We start from the raw sequence: 23,750 nt of genomic DNA, 5'->3' as shown, positions 1-23,750 counted from the left end.
TTGGTGGATTCTTTAGGGTTTTCTATATATATAAATATATATAATATTATATCATCTGTACATAGTGACAGTTTTACTTCATTTCAAATTTGGATGGCTTTTATTTCTTCCTCTTGTCTAATTGCTCTGGCTAGGACTTCCAGTGCTACATTGAATAAAAGTAGCAAGAGTGGGTACCCTTTTCTTGTTCTTGGTCTTAGAGGAAAAGCTTTCAGCTTTTCACCATTGAGTATGATGTTAGCTGTAGACTTGTTATATATGGCCCTTATTATGTTGAGGTATGTTCCCTCTATACCCACTTTGTTGAGAGTTTTTATAACAAATGGATGTTGGATTTTGTCAAATGATTTTTCCATATCTATTCAAATGATCATATGTTTTTTACCCTTCCTTTTGTTAATTTGGTGTATCATGTAGATTGATTTGCAGATGTTGAACCATTCTTGCATCCCTGGAATAAATCCCACCTGATCTTGGTTTGTGGTCCTTTCACTTTATTGTTGAATTCAGTTTGCTAATATTTTGTTGAGGATTTTTTCATCTATAGTCATCAGGAATATTGGCCTGCAATTTTCTTTTCTTGTGGTATCCTTGTCTGGTTTTGTTATTTGGGGGTAATGCTGACCTCAAAATTAGTTTGGGTGTTTCTTCCTCTCCTATTTTTTAGAAGCATTTGAAAAGGATTAGTATTAATTCTTTTCAGATGCTTGATAGAATTCACCAGTAAACCTGTCTGGTCCTAAGCTTTTGTTTGTTGGGAGGTTTTTCATTACTGATTCAATCTCCTTACTAGTAATTAGTTCAGATTTTCTTTTTTTCATAATTCAAGTCTTGGTAGGTTGTATGTTTCTAGGAATTTATCCATTTTTTTCTAGGTTGTCAAGTTTGTTGGTGTATAATTGTTCATAGTAATCTCCTACAATCCTTCATGTTTCTGTAGTATTACTATTACTGTTTTTTCTGTCACTTCTGATTTTGAGTTCTGTCTCCCTCTCTCTCTCTCCTGTCTGGGAATATAGCTACAGGTTTGTCAATTTTGTTCATCTTTTCAAAGAACCAGTTCTTAGTTTCATTGACTTTTCATTGTCTTTTTAGTCTCTTTTTCATTTATTTCTGCTCTGACCTTTGTTGTTTCCTTCCTTCTACTACTTTTGGGTTTCATTTGTTCTGCTTTCTCTCATTGCTGGTGGAGTAAAGTTGTTTATTTGAGGTTTTTCTTGGGTTTTGATATAGACATTTATTGCTATGAATTTTCCCCTTAGAACAGTTTTCACTGTATCCTCTAAGTTTTGGTATGTTGTATTTCCATCTTGATTTGTCTCAAGGTATTTTTTTACTTTCTTTTATTTCTTCTTTGACACATTAGTTGTTCAGTAGCATGTTGTTTAATCACTACATATTTGAGAATTTTCCAGTTTTCTTCTTGTAATCAATTTATAGTTTCATACAGTTGTGCTCAGAAGAGATGCTTGATATGATTTCAACTTTCTTAAGTATACTGACTTGTTTCATAGCCTAACGTATGATCTACCTTGGGGAAAGTTTCTCATGCACTTGTGAAGAATGTGTATTTTGTTGCTTTTGGATAGAATGTTTTGTATGTATCTGTTAAGTTCATCTGATCTAACATGTCATTTAAGGCTGATGTTTCCTTATTGATGATTTTCTGTCTGGATGATCTATTCATTGATGAAAGTGTGGTATCTAAGTATCTTACTATTATTGTATTGCTGCTTATTTGTACACTTAAGTCTGGTAATATTTGCTTTATATATTTATGTGCATAAATATTTACAAATGATGTGTCCTCCTGTTGTATTGATCTCTATATCATTCTGTAATGCTCTTCTTTCTCTCTTATTACAGTCTTTATTATAAAGTCTTTTGTCTGACACAAGTATAACTAACCCAGCTTTCCTTTTGTTTCCATGAAATCTTTTTCCATCCCATGACTTTTAGTCTGGGCGTGTCTTTACAGTCAGTGAGTTTTTTGTATGCAACATATAGATAGGTCTTGTTTTCTTATCCACTCCCCAATCTCTTTTGATTGGAGAATTTAGTCCATTTACATTTAAATTGTTGATAGGTATGTACTTATTGCCATTTTTTAACTGTTTTCTGATTGTTGCTGTAGTTCTGTTTATTCTTCTCATGTTCTCTTTATGGTGTGATGACTTTCTTTCATGGTATGCTTAGATTCCTTTCTGTTTATCTTTGGTCTATCTTTTATGGGTTATTGCTTTGTGAGTACCATGAGGCTTACATATAACAAATTATACTGAGTAAATTTTAACTTGATAGGAACTTAAGCTTGAATGCATTCTAAAGCTCTACATTTTTGCTGTCTCCTGCCATGTTTTGCTTTTGATGTCACATTTTACATCTTTTATCTTGTATATATCTTAACCAATTATTATATAGTTTTACTACTTTCATCTTTTAGCTTTCATACTAGCTTTATAAGTGATTAATTCACCATCTTTACTATATATTGGCCACTACCAGTGAGATTTATACTTTCATATGTTTTCTTATTACTAATTAGTACCATTTTTTTAATTTTTTTATTTTTTTTAATTTTTGGCTGTGTTGGGTCTTCGTTGCTGTGCGTGGGCTTTCTCTAGTTGTGGTGAGCAGGGGCTACTCTTCGTTGTGGTGCACGGGCTTCTCCTTGTGGTGGCTTCTCTTGTTGCAGAGCATGGGCTCTAGGCACATGGGCTTCAGTAGTTGTGGCACACAGGCTCAGTAGTTGTGGCTCATGGGCTCTAGAGCGCAGGCTCATTAGTTGTGGTGCACGGCTTAGTTGCTCCACGGCATGTGGGATCTTCCCGGACCAGGGATAGAACCCATGTTACCTGCATTGACAGGCAGATTCTTATCCACTGTGCCACCAGGGAAGTCCAGCACTGTTTTCTTTTCTTCAATTCAAAAAAAAGTACCTTTCTTTTATTTCTTGTAAGGCAAGTTTAGTGGTGATAAACTCCCTAAGCTTTGCTTGTCTGGAAAACTCTTTATCTCTTCTATAATTCTTGATGAAAATGTTGCCAGGTAGAGTACTCCTGGCTAGAAGTTTTTTCTTTTAGTACTTTGAATATACCATCCTGCTCCCTTCCAGTCTACAATTTTTCTGCTGAAAAGTCAACTTATAGGGGTTTCCTTGTATGTAGCTAGTTGTTTTCCTCTTGCTGCTTTTAAGATTCTCTCCTTGTCTTTAACTTTTGACACTTTAACTATAATATGTGTTCCTGTGGATCTCTTTGGGCTACTCTCTTTTGGAACTCTCTGGGCTCCCTGGATCCAGATGTCTGTTTCTTTCCTCATGTTAGGGATATTTTCAGCCATTATTTCTTCAATTAAGTTTACTGCTCCTTTCTCTTCTCCTTTTCAGACCCCTGTAATGGGAATGTTGGTCTGTTTGCTGTCCCATAAGTCTTTTAAGCAGTCTTCACTTTCTTTCAATATTTTTGTTTTGTTTTTGCTCCTCTGATTGTGTGAGTTCCACTACCCTGTCTTTGAGTTCACTGATCTTTTCTTTGCTTCATCTAGTCTGCTGTTGAACCCCTCTAGTGTATTTCAGTTCAGTTATTGTATTCTTCAGTTCTGTGACTTCTATTAAGTACTTTCTTATACTTTCTGTCTTCGTTGAAGTTCTCACTGTATTCATTCTTCTTTTCTTCTGAGTTTGGTGAGCGTTTTTATGACCCTTATTTTGAACTCTTTATCAGGCAAGCCAATTATCTCCATTTCATTAAGGATTTTTTTTCTGAGATTTTTTTTTCTGAGATTTTTTTTTTCTTTTTCTTTAGTTTGGAACATATTCCTCTCTTTCTTCATTTTGCTTGACTCTCTGTGCTGGTTTCTGTGCATTGATAAAACAAACACCTCTCCCAGTCTTGAAGTAGTGGCCTCACATAGGAGATGAACCTTATGGTTCAACCCTGCCCTAGCCTGTGGTTGTCTGTCAAATCTCTGTACTTATCCAAGCATCCTATTTTAAGTTTGATGGTTCCCTGTAGTTGAGGGTATGCAAAGACTGGTCAGTGTCCCAAAAGGAAGGATCTCAGTCAGCACCTAGATTCAGGCTGATTACAAGCCAGTCTCTCATCAGCAGCTCTTAAATTATGCAAATATATACAGTCCTGTGGAACCACAAGTATAAGCCCCACTGGCCATCAGAACTAAGTAATTGGGAGGTATTCCTGGGCAGCAATCGAAAAACATCAGGGGTGCCAGATGACTATATAAACTCCTTTCTGGGAGATACCAGCAGGCTGATGCAAGGCAAAGTAAGAGTGCAGAGATGGCATCCATCAGCCTGTGTTCCCTGAAAGCACCTCCATAGGGCCCTAGATGTGAGCCAAACCTGAGGCCTGTGACTAAGGCCAGTGACCCAGCACACACACTAGGCCTCTTTCACAGAAAGACTAGGTGGGGTTATATTTCACTCTGTTGTTTGTGTAGTGCTCTGAGCATGGTCGCTTACTATGAACTGTCTCTCCAGTCGTACAGTCTCATGGTACCTGGGAATGTAAGCCTCCCTGGCCACCAGAGCCAGGTGATCAGAAGGTGTCCCCTGGATGGCAGCCACAAAAACCAGGGCTCCAGACATATATAAAAACTCCCCTCCGGGAGATACTGGCACACTGGAGTGCAGCAGAGGGAGAGTATGAAGGGACTTTGAGGTCTCTAGAAGGGATTACCCTTAGATCTGTGTTTAATTAAGAATTCTACCTCTCTGACTGCAGCTTTGGTGGTAAGCTAATAGGCTTCTTTAACAGAGAGACTGGGCTCCTGGGCGTGTTGCCTCTTGCTGTGCCCTGGGATTGGTAGCTCTTTAAGAATTCTTTCTCCATTGGTTACAGTCCTGTGGAACCCGTGAGTATAAGCCCTGGTGGCCACCAGAGCCAGACGATCTAGAGATGTCCCTGGAGGCAGCCACAATAACTAAGGAGTCAGACAAGTTTATAAGCTCCTTCCTGGGAGATACTGACCAGCTACAATATGGCAGAGGGGAGCTCAAAGACTGCATCCATCAGCCTTCATTCCCTGAGAGCTCCTCCACAGGCCTCTAGACGTGTGCCAAACCAGCAGCCTGCCCCTTAGGCCCAAGTTCCTGGATAAGCAAATAGGCCTCTCACTGAAAGACAAGGAGTGTGTTTCAGTCTGCTATGTGTGCTGTGCCCTGATGTGGTGGCCTGCTAAGAACTGTCTCCAATTGCTATGGTCCCATGAAACCCAGAAACACAGGCCCTGCTGGCCTCCAGAGCCAGGCAATCAAGTGGCATCCCGTGGGTGGCAGCAACAAAAACTGGAGCACCAGCCTTATGTAAAAGCTTCCCTCTGAGAAATACTGGTGCTCTGTAAGGCAGAGGGAGAGTGGGAAACTGGTGCCCTCTGGCTGGAGCGTGGCGCAGAGGGAGAGCGTAAACATGGTGCCTGCTAGTCTGTCCTTTCACAGGAGCCCAGCAGGCCCCCAGATGTGTGTTAAATTAGACGCTTGCCCCTTAGGCCAAGGCTTTAAGATAAGGAAATTAGCCTCCTTAACAGAAAATCTGGGCACCTCCATAGCGGCTGCTTCTGTACTTGGCCCTGGGGCAGGTGAGTCCAAGCATGCAAGCCCTTTAAGAGCCTTTTCTCACTTCACTAGAGGACTCAAGCCTCATTGGTTTTCAAAGCTAAGTGTTTCAGAGAGAGTCTGGATCAAGATGGCAGAGAAAGAAAACCTAAGCTTATTTCCTCCCACAGAGCCACTAAAACTACTTCATATGGAACAGCTGTCTCTGAGAACAGCCTGAAGACTAGCAGGACAGATTTTCTACAACCATAGATATAAATAAAAGGCCACACCAAGACAGGTAGGAGAGGCAGAGATGCAGTCCAGCAGAACCCATACCCCTGGTGTGGCAATCCCACAAGCAGGAGGGATATCGTAACCAAGGAGGTTTCCCCTGAGGAGCAAGGGGCCCCAGCCCCATGTCGGGCTTCACAGCCCACAGGCCTGCTCAGGGAAGATGAGCCCCTGCAATGTCTGGCTTTGAAAATCAGCTGGGCTTATGTCCAGGAGAGCCTAAGGCTCCACTCTTTGTGTGTGTGTGTGTGTGTGTGTGTGTGTGTGTGGTGTTAGGAAGTGTTCTAATTCCATTCTTTTACATGTTGCTGTGTGTGTGTGTGTGTGTGTGTGTGTGTGTGTGTGTGTGGTGTTAGGAAGTGTTCTAATTCCATTCTTTTACATGTTGCTGTGTGTGTGTGTGTGTGTGTGTGTGTGTGTGTGTGTGTGGTGTTAGGAAGTGTTCTAATTCCATTCTTTTACATGTAGCTGTGTGTGTGTGTGTGTGTGTGCGCGCGTGTGCGTGCGTGTGGTGTTAGGGAGTGTTCTAATTCCATTCTTTTACATGTAGCTATCCAGTAAGGCTCCACTCTTGAAGAGTTTGCACAAACTCACTCTGAGTCCCAGCACAGAGATAGCAGCTTGGAAAGAATCTGAATCATACAAGAGGGAGATTCATTGACTAATTTTAGGGCATGTGCCAGAGGGGCAGGTTTCTGGTGAAACTTTCTCCAGGGATAGAAGTGCTGGTGGGCTCCCTTTTTGTTTTTGCTCTCCTTCCACGCAGCTGGCCTGGCTCTGGCAGGCACCATTTCTGTCATTCTCCATCAACCTACCTAACACCTGGCATCCATCCCCAGCATTCCTCTGAGAACTCACCCCACCCAACCCACCAACCTCAGCCATCCCCTCCAAAGCAACTCCCACCCTGCCCCACCTGGCAGGTGGCCCCAACCAGCACCAGTGCCCCTCAAAAGTGGCTCCTGCTAGAGGGGACCATCCATGCGCACTAATGTGCCCACAGCAGTCGCAGCCAGGCCTCGTGAATGGCCAGGCTGGGGACTAGCCCTGCCCACCAGGGTGTCAACAGCAGTTGCGGCCAAGCCACTCAGCTAGCCAGACCAGGGATCAGCTCCATCTACCAGTGCACCCACAGCACTTGCAGCCCAACCACAACAAGAGAACATACACAGCGCATACAGGGGATAACCAGGAGCACCTCGCTCTGGTGACCAGGGGTGATGTTGCCACTGGGCCCCACAGGACACCTACATAAGACCAGTCTTTCAAGACTGGGAGATGTAGCTGATACACGTATTATGTAGAAACAAACACAGACAGTTAGGCAAAATGAGGAGACAAATAAGAAAACAAGACAAAACCAAAAGAAAAAAATTAAACAAAATAGAGATAAGCAATTAACCAGATAAAGGGCTCAAATCAATAGTCTTAAAGTTGTTCACTGGACTCTGGAGAAAAATAGATGAACTCAGTGAGAACAGTAACAAGATAGAAAACACAGAAAAGAACCAATCAGAACTGAAGAATAGAATAACAGAAATGAAAAATACACCAGAGGGAATCAGCAGACTATGGGATGCAGAAGAATATATCAGCAGTCTGAGACAGGGTAGTGGAAGTCACCCAATCAAAACAGCAAAAAATATTAATAATAATTTGTAAAATGAGGATAGTTTGGGACTTCCCTGGTAGACCAGTGGTATAGACTCCACACTTCCACTGCAGGGGGTCCAGGTTTGATCCCTGGTCAGGGAAGTTCCCCATGCCACATGGTATGGCCAAAAAGTAATAATAAATTTAATTTAATTTAAAAAATAATAAGGATAGTTTAAGGGACCTGTGAGACAACATCATGTGTACTAACATTCACATTACAAGGGTCTCAGAAGGAGAAGAGAGAGCAAAAGTTTTCTTCAAAACCTATTTGAAGAAAAATGACTGAAAACTTTCCTAACCTGGCTAACAAAACAGACATCCAAGTGCAGAAAGCATAGAGAGTCCTATATAAGATGAACCCAAGACACCCATACCAAGATACATTATAATTAAAATCTCAAAAGTTAAAGACAAAGAGAGAATCTTTAAGGCAACAAGAGAAAAGCAACAAGGGACTCCCACATAAGACTATCAGCCGATTTGTCAGCAGAAACTTTACAGGCCAGAAGGGACTGACATGATATTTAAAGTACTAAAAGAAAGAAAGCTTACAAACAAGAATACTCTACCTGGCAAGGTTATTGTTCAGAATTGAAGTAGAGATAAAGGGTTTCCCAGACAAGTAAAAGCTAAAGGAGTTCATCACCGCTAAATAAGCCTTATTAAGAAATGTTAAAGGGACTTCTTTAAACAGAAAAGTGAAGGCCATAACTAGAAACAAGAAAATCATGTAAGAAAAAAATCTCATTGGTAAAGGCAAACATATAGTAAAGGTCAGTCACCTACAAAGCTAGTACGAAGGTTAAAAGACAAAAGTAGTAAAAGCACCTGCACCTATATATAAAACAATTAGTTAGGCAATACACAAAAAGATGCAAAATATGTCAGAAACATAAAATATCGGGGGCAGCAAATGTAGTGCTTTTAGAATGCACTCAAACTTAAATGACCATCAGTTTAAACAGACTGCTGTATATACAGACTGTTGTATATGAACCTCATGGTAACCACAAACCAAAAACGTATAACAGATACACAAAAAATAAAGAGAAAGGAATACACACATAACATGGAAGAAAGTCATCAAATCAGAAAGAAAGAGAACAAGAAACAAAAGAAGAAAGGAACAGAGAAGAACTACAAAAACAACGAAATGGCAATAAGTACACACATGTCAATAATTACATTAGGGGCTTCCCTGGTGGTGCAGTGGTTAAGAATCTGCTGCCACAGGGAACACAGGTTTGAGCCCTGGTCCAGGAAGATCCCACATGCTGCGGAGCAATTAAGCCCGTTCACCACAACTACTGAGACTGCGCTCTAGAGCCCGCGAGCCACAACTGCTGAGCCCACGTGCTACAGCTACTGAAGCACGCGCACCTACAGCTGGTGCTCCACGACAAGAGAAGCCTCCACAATGAGAAGCCTGTGCACCACAACTAAGAGTAGTTCCTGCTTGCCGCAACTAGAGAAAGCCTGCACGTGGCAATGAAGACCCAACACAGCCAAAAATTAATAATAAAATAAATATTTTTTTAAAATAATTACATTAAATGTAAATGGACTAAATGCTCCAATCAAAAGCAAAGTGTGGCTGAATGGATTAAAAAAACAAGACCCATTTATATGGTTCACATTAGACTCACTTCAGATCTAAAGACACACACACAGAATGAAAGTAAAGGGATAGGGACTTCCCTGGTGGCGCAGTGGTTAAGAATCCACCTGCCAATGTAGGGGACACAGGTTCGAGCTCTGGTATGGGAAGATCCCACATGCCGCGGAGCAGCTAAGCCCATGAGCCAGAACTACTGAGCCCACGTGCCACAACTACTGAAGCCCGCACACCTAGAGCCCATGCTTCGCAACAAGAGAAGCCACTGCAATGAGAAGCCCACGCACCATAACGAAGAGTAGCCCCCACTCAATGCAACTAGAGAAAGCCCACGTGCAGCAATGAAGACCCAACACAGCCATAAATAATAAGTAAATAAATAATTTTTTAAATGTAAGTGAAGGGATAGAAAAATATTTCATGCAAATAGAAATGAATACTAATGATATTAGTATTAGATAGAAATGAAAATCTAATATTAATGATATTAGAATACTAATATCAGGCAAAACAGACTTGAAAGCAAAGACTGTAACAAGAGACAAAGAAGGTCATTACATAACAATCCTTGGGGTCAATCAAACAAGAGGATATAACACTTCCAAATATCTCTGCACTCAACATAGGAGCATCTAAATACATAAAGCAAATATTAACATACATAAAGAGAGAAACTGATAGTAATACAATAACAATAGGAGGCTTTAATACCCCACTTACATCAATGGATAGATCATTCAGACAGAAAAATCAATATGGAAATATTGCCCTTAAATGACACAGTTGCACTTAACAGAACATTCCATCCAAAAATAGCATAATACACGTTCTTTTCAAGTGCACATGTAATATACTTTGGGTAGATCACACGTTAGGCCACAAAACAAGTCTCAATAAATTTAGAAAGATTGAAATCATATCAAGCACCTTTTCTGAAAGTAGAAATCAATTACAAGAAGAAAACTGGGAAAAACACAGACACATAGAAGCTAAACAACATGCTTCTAAACAACCAATGATTCAATATAGAAATCAAAGAGGAAATTTAAAAATACCTGAGACAAATGAAAATGGAAACACAGTGTTCCAAAAACTGGAGCACAGCAAAGCAGTTCTAAGAGGGAAGTTTATAGCACTACAAGCCTACCTTAGTAAACAAGGAAAACCTCAAATAAACAATTTAAGCTTATACCTAAAGAAACTAGAAAAAGAACAAACAACACCCAAAGTTAGTAGAAGGAAATAATAGAAATCAGAATGGAAATAAATGAAACAAAGACTGGGGAAAAAAAGATCAGTGAAAAAAACTAAATGAAAGAGAAGTTACAACTGACACAACAAATACAAAGGATCATAAAAGATTACTACAGTTATTTGCCAGCAAATTGAACAGCCTAGGAGAAATGGATAAGTTCCCAGAAACATGCAACCTTCCAAGAGTGAATCAGGAAGAAATAGAAAATCTGAACAGACAGATTACCAATAATGAAACTGAATTAGTAATTAAAAAAAAAAAAAAGCCCAACAAACAAGCCCAGGACCAGACAATGGTAAATTCAAACAAACTTAAGGAAGAGTTAATACCTATCCTTCTCAAACTATTCCAAAAAATTGAAAAGGAAGGAACAATTCTAGATTCATTATACTGATATCAAAACCAGATAAAGACACTATAAAAAAAATTACAGGCCAATATGTCTGATGAACATAAAATGCAAAAATCCTCAACAAAATATTAGCAAATTGATTTCAATCATATAGTAAAAGAACGATACACCATTATCAAGTGTATTCCACAGATGCACGGATGGTTCTGTATGCACAGATCAATCAACATGATATACTACATTAACAAAGTGAAGGATAAAAATCACATGATCATGTGACTAGACGCAGAAAAAGCATTTGACAAAATTCAGTATCCATTTTTGATAAAAACTCTCAACAAAATGGATATAGAGGGAACATGTATCAACATAATAAAGGCCATATATGACAAACCAGCAGCTAAGAAAGTACTCAACGGTGAAAAGCTGAATGCTTTTCCTCTAACATCAGGAACACGAAAAAGATTTCCACCATTGACACTTTTATTCAACATAGTATTGGAAGTGCTAGCCACAGCAATCACACAAAAAAAGAGATAAAAAGTATCCACATTGGAAAGGAAGTAGTAAGACTGTCACTATTTGCAGATGACATGATAATATATATAGAAAACCCTAAAGACTCCACCAAAACACTATTGGAACTAATAAATGAATTCAGTAAAACTTCAGGATACAAAATCAATATACAGAAATCTATTGCATTTCTATACACGAATAATGAATTATCATAAAGAAATTAACATAACAATTATATTTACAATTGCAACCAAAAGAACAAAATAGCCAGGAACAAATTTTGCCAAGAAAGTGAAAGACTTATACTCTGAAAACTATCAAACACTGATAAAAGAAACTGAAGACAATATAAATGAATGGAAAAATATAAGAATTAATATTGTTAAAATGTCCATACTATCCAAAGCAATCTACAGATTCAGTGCAATCCCTATCAGAGTATCAATGGCATTTTTCATGGAATTGGGACAACTAATCCTAAAATGTGTATTGAAACCACGAAAGACTGTGAAAACCAAAGCAATTTTAAGAAAGAACAAAGCTGGAGGTATCATACACCCTGATTTCAAACTATGCTACAAAGCTACAGTCATCAAAACTGTATGGTCTTGGCACAAAAATAGACACATAGATCAATGGAAGAGAATAGAGAGCCCAGAAAGAAGCCCACTCTTACATGGTCAATTAATGTACAGCAGTGGAGCCAAGAATATACAATTGGGAAAGGACAGTCTCTTCAATAAATGATGTTGGGAAACTTGACAGCTACATGCAAAAGAATGAAACTGGATCACTTTCTATGCTATATACAAAATATAAACTCAAAATGGATTGAAGACTTAAATGTGAGACCTGAAACCATGAAACTCCTAGAAGAAAACATAGGCTGTATACTCTTTTACATTGGTCTTAGCAATATATATTTTTTTGGATCTGTCTCTTCAGGCAAGGGCAACAAACAAAAATAAACAAATGAGACATCAATCTAAAAAGGTTTTGTGCAGCAAAGGAAACCATCAACAAAACATAAAGGGAATTTACTGAATAGAAATACTTGTAGATGATATATCTGATAAGGGGTTAATATCTAAAATATATTCTAAAACTCACACAATATCAAAAAAAACAAACAGTCTGATTAAAAAGTGAGCAGAGGGCATGAATAAACATTTTTCCAAGGAAGGCATACAGATGGCCAACAGACACATGAAATGATCTTCAATATCACTAATCATCAGGGGAATGCAAATCTAAACCACAATGAGATCCTCACATCTTTCAGAATGGCTGTTATCAAAGAGACAACAAATAACAAGTGTTGGTGAGGATATGGAGAAAAGGGAGCCCTTATGCACTGTTGGTGAGAATGTAAATTGGTGCAGCCACTACAAGAAGACAGTGTAGAAGTCTGTCAAAAAATTAAGAATAGAACTGCTATATGATCCAGCAATTTTACTTCCAGGTATTTACCCAAAGAAAACAAAAACACTAATTTGAAAAGATATGTGCACTCCAACGTTCAGTGAAGCATTATTCACAATAACCAACATATGGAAGTAACCTAAGTGTCCATCGATAGGTAAGTGGCTAAAGATGGTGTGATCACACACACACACACACACACACACACAATGGAATTTTACTCAGCCATAAAAAAGGAATGAAATCTTGCCATTTGAAACAACATGGATGGGCTTTAAGGGTTTTATGCTAAGTGAAATACGTCTGACAGAGAAAGACAAATACCATATGATTTCATTTATATGTGGAATTTAAAAAACAAACAAACAAAATAAGACAGAAACATACTCACCAATATGGAGAACACAGTGGTGGTCACCAGAGGGTAAGGGGGTAGTTGGGTGAAATAGATGAAGGGAAATCGAGAGGTACAAACTTCTAGATATAAAATAAATAAGGCATGTGGATGCACTGTATTGCATAGGGAATATAGTCAATAATGTGGTAATAACTTTGGTGACAGATGGTTACTAGATTTGTTGTGGTGATCAATTCATAATATGTATAAATGTCAAATCACTATGTTGTACACCTGAAACTAATATAATATTACATGTCAACTATACTTCAGTTTTAAAAAAGGAGGGGAAAAAATCTAGACTTGGGGGGAGTTGTCTCAGTTGTATGTCTTAAAAGTTTGGGTGCACAATGTGGGGTTCAATGTGGGGTTCAAACTCTTTGCTCCTCAGGGAGAAGCTCTGGATTTTGAGTTTCTACCTGATTGTGGGTCACTGTGCTGGGTTGGGGTTTACAGCAAGATTGTGTCTCAGCATCTCCTACCCACTTAGGTGTGAGTTTTTTTCTCATTTGCCCAATATGTAGGAGTCACGCAGCTAGTTTTTAGTTTTTTTCAGAGGAAATTGGTCCATATGTAGCTATAGATTTGGCATGTCTTGGGAGGAGGTGAGTTCAGGATCTTTCTACTTGACCATCTTGAACCATAACTCTGAAGTCAGTCTCTTGAAGAGATATCTGTACTCCCTTGTTCATTACAGCGTTATCACAATAGCCAAAATATGGAATCAACCTAAATGTTCCTCAAAGAATAAATGGATTAAAAAAATGTGGTATATGTATAAACACACAGTGGAATATTACTCAGCCTTTAAAAAGAAGGAAATCCTATCATTTGCAACATGGATGAACCTGGAGGACATAATGCAAATTGGAATAAGCCAGGCACAGAAAGACAAAAATAGTGCATGATCTCACTTATATGGGAATCAAAAACAAGTCAAACTTATGGAAGCAGAGAGTAGAATGGTGGTTACCAGGGGCTGGGGGTGTGAGGGAAATGGGGTGATGCTGGTCAAAGGGTACAAAGTTGCAGTTATATAGAATGAGTAAATCTAGAGATCTAATGTACAATATAATGACTATACATTTAATATAATATTGTGTTAAATAGTGGAAATTTACTTAGAGAGGGTAGAGTTCAGGTCGTCTCATCCCTACCCCCCCCCCAAAAAAAATGGTAACACTGTGAGGAGATGATATGTTAAGTGGCTTTACTGTAGTAATTGTTTCACTGTGTATATCACATTATTTTGTTATTTTAGTTAAAATGTTTTTAAATTTTTTAATGAAATTAGCTACAGTAAAAAAGTAAAAAGAAATGTAAGATTTAAATTATGTATCTTATTTAACCCAATATATCTAAAATGTTATTTCAACATGTACTCAATATAAAAGTATTGATGTTTTTCTCTTCCTAAGTCTTCAAAATCTGTTGTGTATTTGCACTTAAAGACATCTCAAATTGGACTAGCCACATATAGCTAGTGGCAACCATATTGGACCATGCAGATTTGAATTACAAGAATGCCACAAAAAGAGAATGGGGAAACAAAGGGGAAACAGGTAGGGAAGAAACAAAGGGGAAACAAAGGTAGGGAAGAAACAAAATAATTTGAGAAAATGTCCAAGAACTAAAGAATACTAGTTTCCAAATTGAGCCCAGCAAAATAAGTGAATTAGATTACAGACTAAGGCACCTCATCATATTATTTCAAAACACCAGAAACCTCTATAGGCTTCAAAGGAAAAAAAAACAAACAAACAGGTTACAGTCAAAGGATCAGTGAGTGGCTTTAGACTTCTCAACAACAATGGATAAATGGAAGACAATGGATCAGTGCCTTTAAAATTCTGAAGGAAAAGAACCACCAACCTATAATTCTATAAATACCAACTACATTGGGAGTAAATAAAAGGTATTTTCAATGATCCAAGATCTAAAAATGTAGCTTTTAGGAAGCTACTGAAGGATGTGTTACACCAAACAAGGAAGTAAACCAAGAATGAGGAAAATGTGATATATAAGAAACAGGAGAAAGGTGAAGGGAATTCCTAGGGTGAAACTGTGAACCAGGCCTAGAGATCAACCAGTCTAGATGAGAGTAAGTCAGAAGGAACCAAGAAAGACTTCAAGGAAATGCAATTGATAGAATACCTAATGGGACTGATTATGGATTGTAGAAAACTGGTAGAGGTTTTGGGGTTGAATTAGTAACATGTACTGTATCCCAAAAACTAAGCAAAAAAAGAGAAAAGGAAAATGTAGTTATAAACTCTGAATGTTGAGTAATTTATCTATATATTAAGAGGCTGGGGAGGGCTGTGGGTAAGGTGGAATGAGTGGCAAAACAGCTGAAACCTCATCTTTCATAGTGCAAAATTAATCCACTCCTTAAAACAGAAATATGAGAAAGGAGCAATATAGACATCTTAACTGAAATGTAAAGATAAAAACCAAAATCAGGTGTTGAAAATGGTTGGATCTGGGGAAGAGAAAATAAAGGTCTGCCATTTTTTCTAATAAATTTTGTAAAACTATGTCTAAGTCTAAAGTATACACATATGTAACTTTTAAAAGAAACATGAACAATAATAAATCTGAGTGAATAAAGGACCTTTAACGGGCCATTTCTAATGAGTATCCTTATCTCCTAGCATTGAATACTGGTTCCGCTGTATGGATGTGGATGGGGATGGTGTGCTCTCCATGTACGAGCTGGAATACTTCTATGAGGAGCAGTGTGAACGGATGGAAGCCATGGGCATTGAGCCCTTGCCATTCCATGATTTGCTGTGCCAGATGCTTGACCTGGTGAAGCCAGCCAACGATGGTAAGATTGAGTAAAGAGCCATTTGCATTGTACACCTAGGTGTACAATGCACACTCCGTTGCACTGTAACGGAGTGTGGGATATAATCCTGGATGGTCCTAAATTATTTAACTTCCCAGAGTCTTCCATACAGGCTTTCCAAATACAGAAGTATTTAAGTTTCTCCTTTATTGTTAGCATAGAACCAGCAATTGATGGCAAATTCTGTTTAAGAAATAGGCTTTTTCAACTTAAAACAGAACTACCATATGATCCAGCAATCCCGCTCCTGGGCATATATCCAGAGAAAACCGTAAGTTGAAAGGATACAGGCACCCCAGTATTAATTGCAGCACTATTTATAATAGCCAGGACATGGAAGTATCCTAAATGCCCATCAACAGAGGAATAAATAAAGAAGTTGTGGAACGTGTATACAATGGAATATTACTCAGCCATAAAAAAGAATGAAATAATGCCATTTGCAGCAACATGGATGAACCTAGAGATTATTATAAGTGAAGTAAGTCAGACAGAGAAAGACAAATATATGATATCACTTATATGTGGAATCTAATTTTTTTTAAAAAAAGATACAAATGAACTTATTTATAAAACAGAAGCAGACTTATAGATATCAAAAACAAACTTATGGTTACCAGAGGGGAAGGTGGGGAGGGATAAATCAGGAGCTTGAGATGAACACATGCACGCTACTATACTTAAGCTAGATGACCAATGGCGACCTACTGTATAGCACAGGGAACTCTACCCAATATTCTGTGATAGCCTATATGAAAAAAGAATCTAAAAAAGAATGAATACGTGTGTATGTATAACAGAATCACTTTGCTGTACACCTGAAACTAACACAACACTGTAAATCAACTATACTTCAATAAAATTAAAATATTAAATAATATAAATTTAAAAAATTGTTTAAAGAAAAAAAAAGAAATAGGCTTTTTCCATAGAAACAGAAAGGAGACTAGTGATTACCAGGGGCTGAGGATTTGGGAGGGGAGATGGAGTTGGACTGCTTGATGGGTACAGTTTCCTTTGGGGGTGAAAAAATGCTATGGAATGTGACAGTGGTGATGGTTCTGCAACATTGTGAATGTACGAAAAGCCACTAAGTTGTACCCTTTAAAATGGTTAAAATGGTGAATTTTATGTGAACTTTACCTCAAAAAAAATCAATGTTTATAATCAAATAAGCATAATCAAATATGCACATACTTTTAAACTTCAGTAAAAGTTTTTTTCACTTGCCAAAACAGCTCTTGAAATTTACCAGATTTGTTCTTACACAGGCAAAATAACTCTACGAGATCTGAAGAGATGCAGAATGGCTCACATCTTTTATGACACTTTCTTTAATCTGGAGAAATACTTAGACCATGAACAGAGAGATCCCTTTGCGGTCCAGAAGGTACCAGTATAGTTTTAACTTCTATTTGAGGGCTGCAGTATCAGGGGTTGTGTGCTACAGATAAAAATGGTCTCTGTCTGCAGGAATTCTGGTATTTAAAGAGGTAACATTTAAAACATTTCATCACATACTGAAATGAGAGAATAAAGGACCTAGAGCACATCTCTTCCCATAGTATTAGAAAGTATATTGGGCTTGATTTAACTGTACCATTCAATTTCGGAATGACAAGGTAATAAAAACTAGATGCTCTCCAAAATAAGACAACCTTCAGATAATGTAACACTTTTTCAAGTAGTAATGATCACTGTACATGACTATCAGTTTGAAGACATTCTACAGCTGAAGAGGGGTGAGCTGCCTTCCCCATACACAAAAACCTGTGGACTCTCAGAAAACCCGTGTCCAGAAAAACACCAAACAAACAAAAAGCAGAATATCACCACTTCTTCTAATCCCCTGTTTAAAGAGTAAAAATTATATTGATGGAAAAGAACTGTTTCAGTTGAGTCCTATAGGAGTACAAGTACAGGAAACTTTCTCAGTCTTTTCTTTGTCTTCCATATGTTGCATAACTGTACTTGTAAGAATACAAAGATCAGCTTCTAAAACCAAATACTCTGCACTGGAACTTGGGGCACATCAAGATGCATTATCACTAGCCTGAAGTCAGTATTATATCATTGAGTTTAAGATGCCCCATTATTTTATATACCTTTAAGCAAGAAAAATTATTGCCAATTGTAAGTCTGAGATGCATGCCAATTTCAGAGATGTTAAAAGGGTGGGGTGAAGTGGATTAAATACAGTAATTAAGACATTGTGTAGTCAATATTTAGGTACTTGCATTCTTCTAGGCATAACTAACCTTACACCCTAGGGCAATACTAACTCAATTTCATCATGGAAAAACATCATTTAACCTAGAACATATAATCCAAGATGCTGCCTGTATTGTAGAAGGAAAAGAAAATATATGCCCTTTTTCCCCCTTCATTTCTTTTATTTATGTTCTAAATTTTACTTTAAATTTTTTACCTTTAAATTTTCCTTTTTTTTCTGAGAGGTGGTAATTATCAACATTCTGAAAGTGCAGAAAGTGCTCAGTAAATTCCAAGCACTGTGTTGAAAAGACACTGGTTATATAGCGATGACTCAGTATATAAAGAATGGGTATACAGAGATGAAAAAAGACAGAAGAGCAAAAGGCGGCAACCAAGCATAGTACAGCGAAGGAAATGATTGGGGGGAGAAGGGCAGTTTCTAAAAGATAACACAGATAACACGGTATCTGAGCTGGCTTTGAAAGAAGCAATAAAAATTTGTCAGAGGGAGGGATGGTACATTTCAGGTGGGCATAAGCAAACCACAGGTCACTCCACATAGCTGCTGTGCAAAGTGCCAGAGGAGAAGGGGCTAGAGAAGAGCCTCTGATAACAAGGGTGAAGAATCTAGACCTAAACAGTCTAGCTGCTGAACAGCCTTATAATTTTGTAATTCAAGGTGTAGAAAATCACTTTAGGAATGTTACTTTAGCACCACTTTTAACATGTTTAAATGAAACATTTTTCAGATAGGTTTTTTTCAGTGATGTAAAACATTTGTAATGACCTATCTCCAATTCTTTGTCTTTGATGTTGTTTCCTGTGGCTGTCCTCTTCCCAATCAGGATGTTGAGAATGACAGTCCTGAGCCCTCTGACTGGGACAGGTTTGCTGCTGAGGAATATGAGACCCTTGTAGCAGAGGAGTCTGCCCAAGCACAGTTCCAGGAAGGGTGAGTGAGTCTGCCTTGGTCTTGTAGAACTTTTTTTAACAGGGGTAATAACCACATTAGGACCACCTTAAAAAATCAAGCTAGTAATCCTTTCCTATTTCTACCATTTTTGAATATCATAAAAATGAGTGATTTTAACCAACTTCAGTTAAATGAATATTTCCCCAGCAGTCTTCTCTTTCCTTCTTCACTAATTTCCTGAAAAGTCTTCTCATGTGCCATTTCCTTTAATGGAGTTGTACCTTTCACTGAAAACTCAGATCATTGTGCAGTCACACTACTTTGCTAGGGATGTTAGTACACCCTGTTTATAAAGACAGGAGGAGGCTAGAACTGAAGCTCTTTTAAGTAGTAAAGATCATCATGTTTAAAACAAATCTTTATCAGACATGGTTTGGTGCTTTCAACCCTGAACAGGAAGTAACTTCTACAAGGATTTATAATAGGGTATAATTCCATAAAGGGACTGTGGTAAGAAATTAAATTATCCAAGACTTTTACTGCTTAGAACATTTCAGTAACTATAATTTGCTGGCTCTTTTCATCTTCTAGCGATTCCTTTAGCAGTTCCTATGATTCTTCCTTAGTCATTGTTTCTCTAAGCCTCTCAATTAACCTTTATTATTAATGTAATGCATTTTGAATAGACAGTATATTAATTTGATTTAATATTCAAATAAAAGAATAAATAGTAATTTTCCTGCTACCCAGTTGTCCCCAGAAGCAACCACCGTTATCATTTTCTGTGCACCCTTCCAAAGACACTCCATCCCCACTCCCTCCCATGTGTTCTCACACTCTCTCATACACAAACACACATATATACATACATATGTGTATATGTATAAAAGCAAATACACATATACATTCTTTTATTTCTTTCTTCCTCTTACACATATGGTACCATACTCATTATTTAGTTTCCTGCTTTTTCCACACTTTTATAAAGTTTCTGTTATACAAGATGAATAAGTTCTGGAGATCTGCTGTACAACGTAGTATCTATAGTTAAAAAATGGTATTGTGCCCTTTAAAATATGTTAAGAAGATAGATCTCATGTTAAGTGTTCCTACAAAAGAAAAAAAAAACACAAGGAAATGTATGGAGGTAATGGATATGTTTAGTACCTTGGTTGTGGTGATGGTATCACAGATATAAGCATATATCCAAAATCATCAAGATGTATTCACTAAATGTGTACAGTTTTTTGTATCAAACTTCAATAAAGCTAAAAATGATAACAACAAAGATTGGGAGAGCAGCATGGTGAACCAGATACTTGTATTTTATGATCATTGAGGTATAAATGAGGCATCACAAATATTTGGGGGGCCCTGAGGTGTATGAAAAAATTAATAAAAGAATAACTGAAGGTTGGAGAAAAAACAAATCAATAAATTGGAGATTATTCCATAAATATATTTAATGAATGTGCTAAGTTTTTTATAACTGCATAATATTCCACTATATAGTTATACCATTATTTTACATTCCTCCGTTCACAAACATTATAGTGAAAACAGTGAAATATTAGAGATATAATGTTGCAGTGAATAATCTTATGTGTCATTTTATACATATGCGGGATAAATTTCTAGTGTGTAGCAAACAGATAGCAAACTTGCAAAGACACAGGAGGATTTTAGAGAAACCAACAAGAAATGATGCAGACACCCAGAACTAGGTATGGTGGGAGCATTTCATCCCTAGGCCTAAAAGGACAAGTAGGTGAAACCATCATCAGAACCCAAAGAGAAAAGCTATATGGAGAGGGTCACCTGACAGAACTTGTGACCTTCGTAATGGGATTTAGCCAACCCGTGACAACCCAGCTGAGGGATAGCTGCTAGAATATCCCGTTTCATTCTCATATCCTTCAGTATCCTGCAGGCACTTCGCTTTAGCTTCCAACCAGAAACCAGAAGACAAGAGAACCCAATGGTGTGGTCCATTTGGGTCAGCCTCCTGGGGCACAGAGCTAGGGGAAGAGTAGATCTACAGGGATAAACAGAAAATACCCAGCTCAGTAGATAATGTCAAATAGTTCTCCATAGAGATTGAACCATTAAGTCTTGAATATCTTTTTTGAGAGTACTGAAGAAGCCATCACCAAACCACCTTCTTTAATCTAGAGATTTCCTTAATATGCTTAGCCACAAAACTGGGACCTCATTTTTATGTCAAAGACCCAGAGGAAACCCTTAAAATCATTCATCATTCATTGATTATCTTAAGTCTGAGGGCATCAGAAAAGACAGGCAAGTTGATTCACAGGCATGATTTAGTTTTTTGGCAGGGAGCTTCATTAATACGAATTGGGGTAAGTGTACTGATCTTATGAAGCAATATCACTACTGTTAAGAAGATGTGTAGATGTTTATAATAGTGAAAACTGGAGACAATCTAAGTATTTAATAAGAAGATGATTAATAAAATTACCCTACACATACACAGTGCAATCCCATGTAACCATTAAAAATCATTTTGTGGATGTATAATTCTTAACTAGCAAAGAAAAAACAGAGATGTGAAAGAAGGCTTTGAAATATCAAGTAAAACTGAATAGAAAGGAACAAAATAAAGTTATCAGAAAATTAGGTATATATAAGGAAAACAAAAGGGATCTAACTTAAACACACTAGACAGTGGAGCAAATGAAATAGAAAAAAATATTCAAAGATAACAGAAAAGCTTTTTTGAAATTAAAGAAGACCTGAATCTGAAAGGTCAGAAGTCACACCATATCCAGGAAATACTGATGATGACTGGCCCCATAGATGTGTGGTGAATTTAACAGAATTCAAAGATAAATAAAAGTTTACTTTGGGGGCTTTTTCCATTTTTAAAAAATGCAAGTCACCAGACAAAAGAGGAAAAAAAAATCAGCCTTGCCTCAGGTACCTCCACAGTAAAAATAAATACTAGAAGATCATAAAATAATATTTATAACTTTCTCAGAGAAAGAAATTCTATATCCTAAAATTTTATACTAACCCAAGATGGCATTCAAACATGAAAACACAAATGGATATTTTCAAACATACAAGAACTGAAAGGAATAAAGCACCCATGAGCTCTTCTTTAAAAAGGACATAATCATAAAACCAAGAGATGAACCAAAATAGAGAGCCCAGAAATGGAATGGCCATGGTGGAAAAGAAATAATAGTGAGTGTTCAATCCATTTAAATATAAAAGGATAGAGGCAGAACATAATATTCTGGAAAAAATAATATAACTAAAAGTGGGATGTGGAGAGGAGGAAGAAATATATGTGTAAGTTTCATTAGCAGGGCCTCAACAGCTACCCTCTAAAGCTGATAAGTCAAGTTGAGGGTTTAAGGCTATTAATTAAACACTTGAAAAACCAAAGCCAGACTCTAAATATTCTAATTCAATCAGAAAACATGTACACACAAAAAAGAAAAACACAGACCACGCAGCATAAAGATGAGAGAACTAAAACAAATACTTTTAAGTCAGTGAATATAAATGGAACAAACTCACTTATTAAAAGAAAAGTATTGAACTACAGAATGACAACAAAAGCTGAATTAAAAAAGACTAAACACCCCAAAAAAGCTGTCCTGATAACATCAGATTCTTGAAGCAGAAACTCCAAAAGGAATAAAAAGGAGAAATTGAAACCTGTATTTGCAGCCATAATAAAATATTCCCTGAAAATGGATACCTTTGTGGTTTATTGTCCAGAGACCATTTACAAAATACATATTAGGCCACAAACAAAACTTCAGTGGACTTCTAAAAAGTAACAGTAATACAGACTAGCTTCTCATTTCAAGGAGGTAAACAAAGCATCCTGTAGTTTTCAGTCTCTGATACCATATAAAAATAAGAAATACAGAGCACCACTTGAAGTAATAGGAGAAACTTTCAGTGGACTAAAAGAAGGAAAGCAGATGGAATCGGATTGAAGAGGGAGCCAGAGCTTAGGTTCTATGCAGGAAGATGAGGAAGATAATTGCCATAGATAAAGGGAGCAGCACTTACAGATGATTCATACCTTAATTTGACTGAAACCAAGAGCAAAAGAGAGACCAGAAGAAGCAGCATCCCGGGAAGTTGAACCCTGTACATCCCATCCTACCCATAAAGGAAAGACAAAATCAGTGAGTATGGGATCTTCGGGCAGCATGGCCCATCCATCCCCCTATTCCCATTTAAAACACTAGCAACCCCACATTGCTCTCTCCTAAGCAGCCAGTGCAGAGGCAACAGTCTGTTCTCTACTACATAGTAAAGTGGACAAATATCAACCAATAAAATACTCAACAAATGGAAGAACTTTCAACCCTGGAAGGAGACTCACTACAACAATCAGAACAAGACATCAAAATGGGTATATTTACTTTTCTTTTTTCCTGCACCGCACAGCATGTGGGATCTTAATTCCTCAACCAGGGATCGAACCCGTGCCCCCTGCAGTGGAAGCGCAGTCTTTAATCACTGGACCGCCAGGGAGGTCTGACTATTTTTAGAGATAAGAGAGAATATTACACTCTTCAGGCAAGACCAGCCAAGTATCTTTCCAGTATCTGGAAATGAAAAGAAAAAAAATCTTAATGAAAAAACACAATCATTGGGCTAAATAATAGAATGGACACATCTGAAAAGTTTTTGATTTGGAATATTGATTGTGATACAGGAG

The 23,750-nt window shown here is 37.6% G+C and overlaps 1 protein-coding gene across 2 annotated transcripts in view; it reads left to right on the top strand.

Moving 5' to 3' along the window:
- PPP2R3A (protein phosphatase 2 regulatory subunit B''alpha) overlaps positions 1 to 23,750 on the top strand; it is a 211,292-nt gene that overhangs the window by 167,827 nt on the left and 19,715 nt on the right. For both annotated transcript variants that reach the window (XM_024746252.1, XM_024746251.1), the window contains 3 exons: positions 15,719 to 15,894; positions 17,187 to 17,305; positions 18,975 to 19,081. In XM_024746252.1, the coding sequence (XP_024602020.1) occupies positions 15,719 to 15,894; positions 17,187 to 17,305; positions 18,975 to 19,081 (402 nt within the window). The remainder of the gene's footprint in view (positions 1 to 15,718; positions 15,895 to 17,186; positions 17,306 to 18,974; positions 19,082 to 23,750) is intronic.

This window comes from Neophocaena asiaeorientalis, unplaced genomic scaffold, assembly GCF_003031525.2.
Source record: "Neophocaena asiaeorientalis asiaeorientalis breed wild unplaced genomic scaffold, Neophocaena_asiaeorientalis_V1.1 scaffold437, whole genome shotgun sequence".
Classification (NCBI taxonomy): Eukaryota; Metazoa; Chordata; class Mammalia; order Artiodactyla; family Phocoenidae; genus Neophocaena; species Neophocaena asiaeorientalis.
Note: the sequence above shows the minus strand (reverse complement) of the source record. Positions and strands in the feature narration are given on the sequence as shown.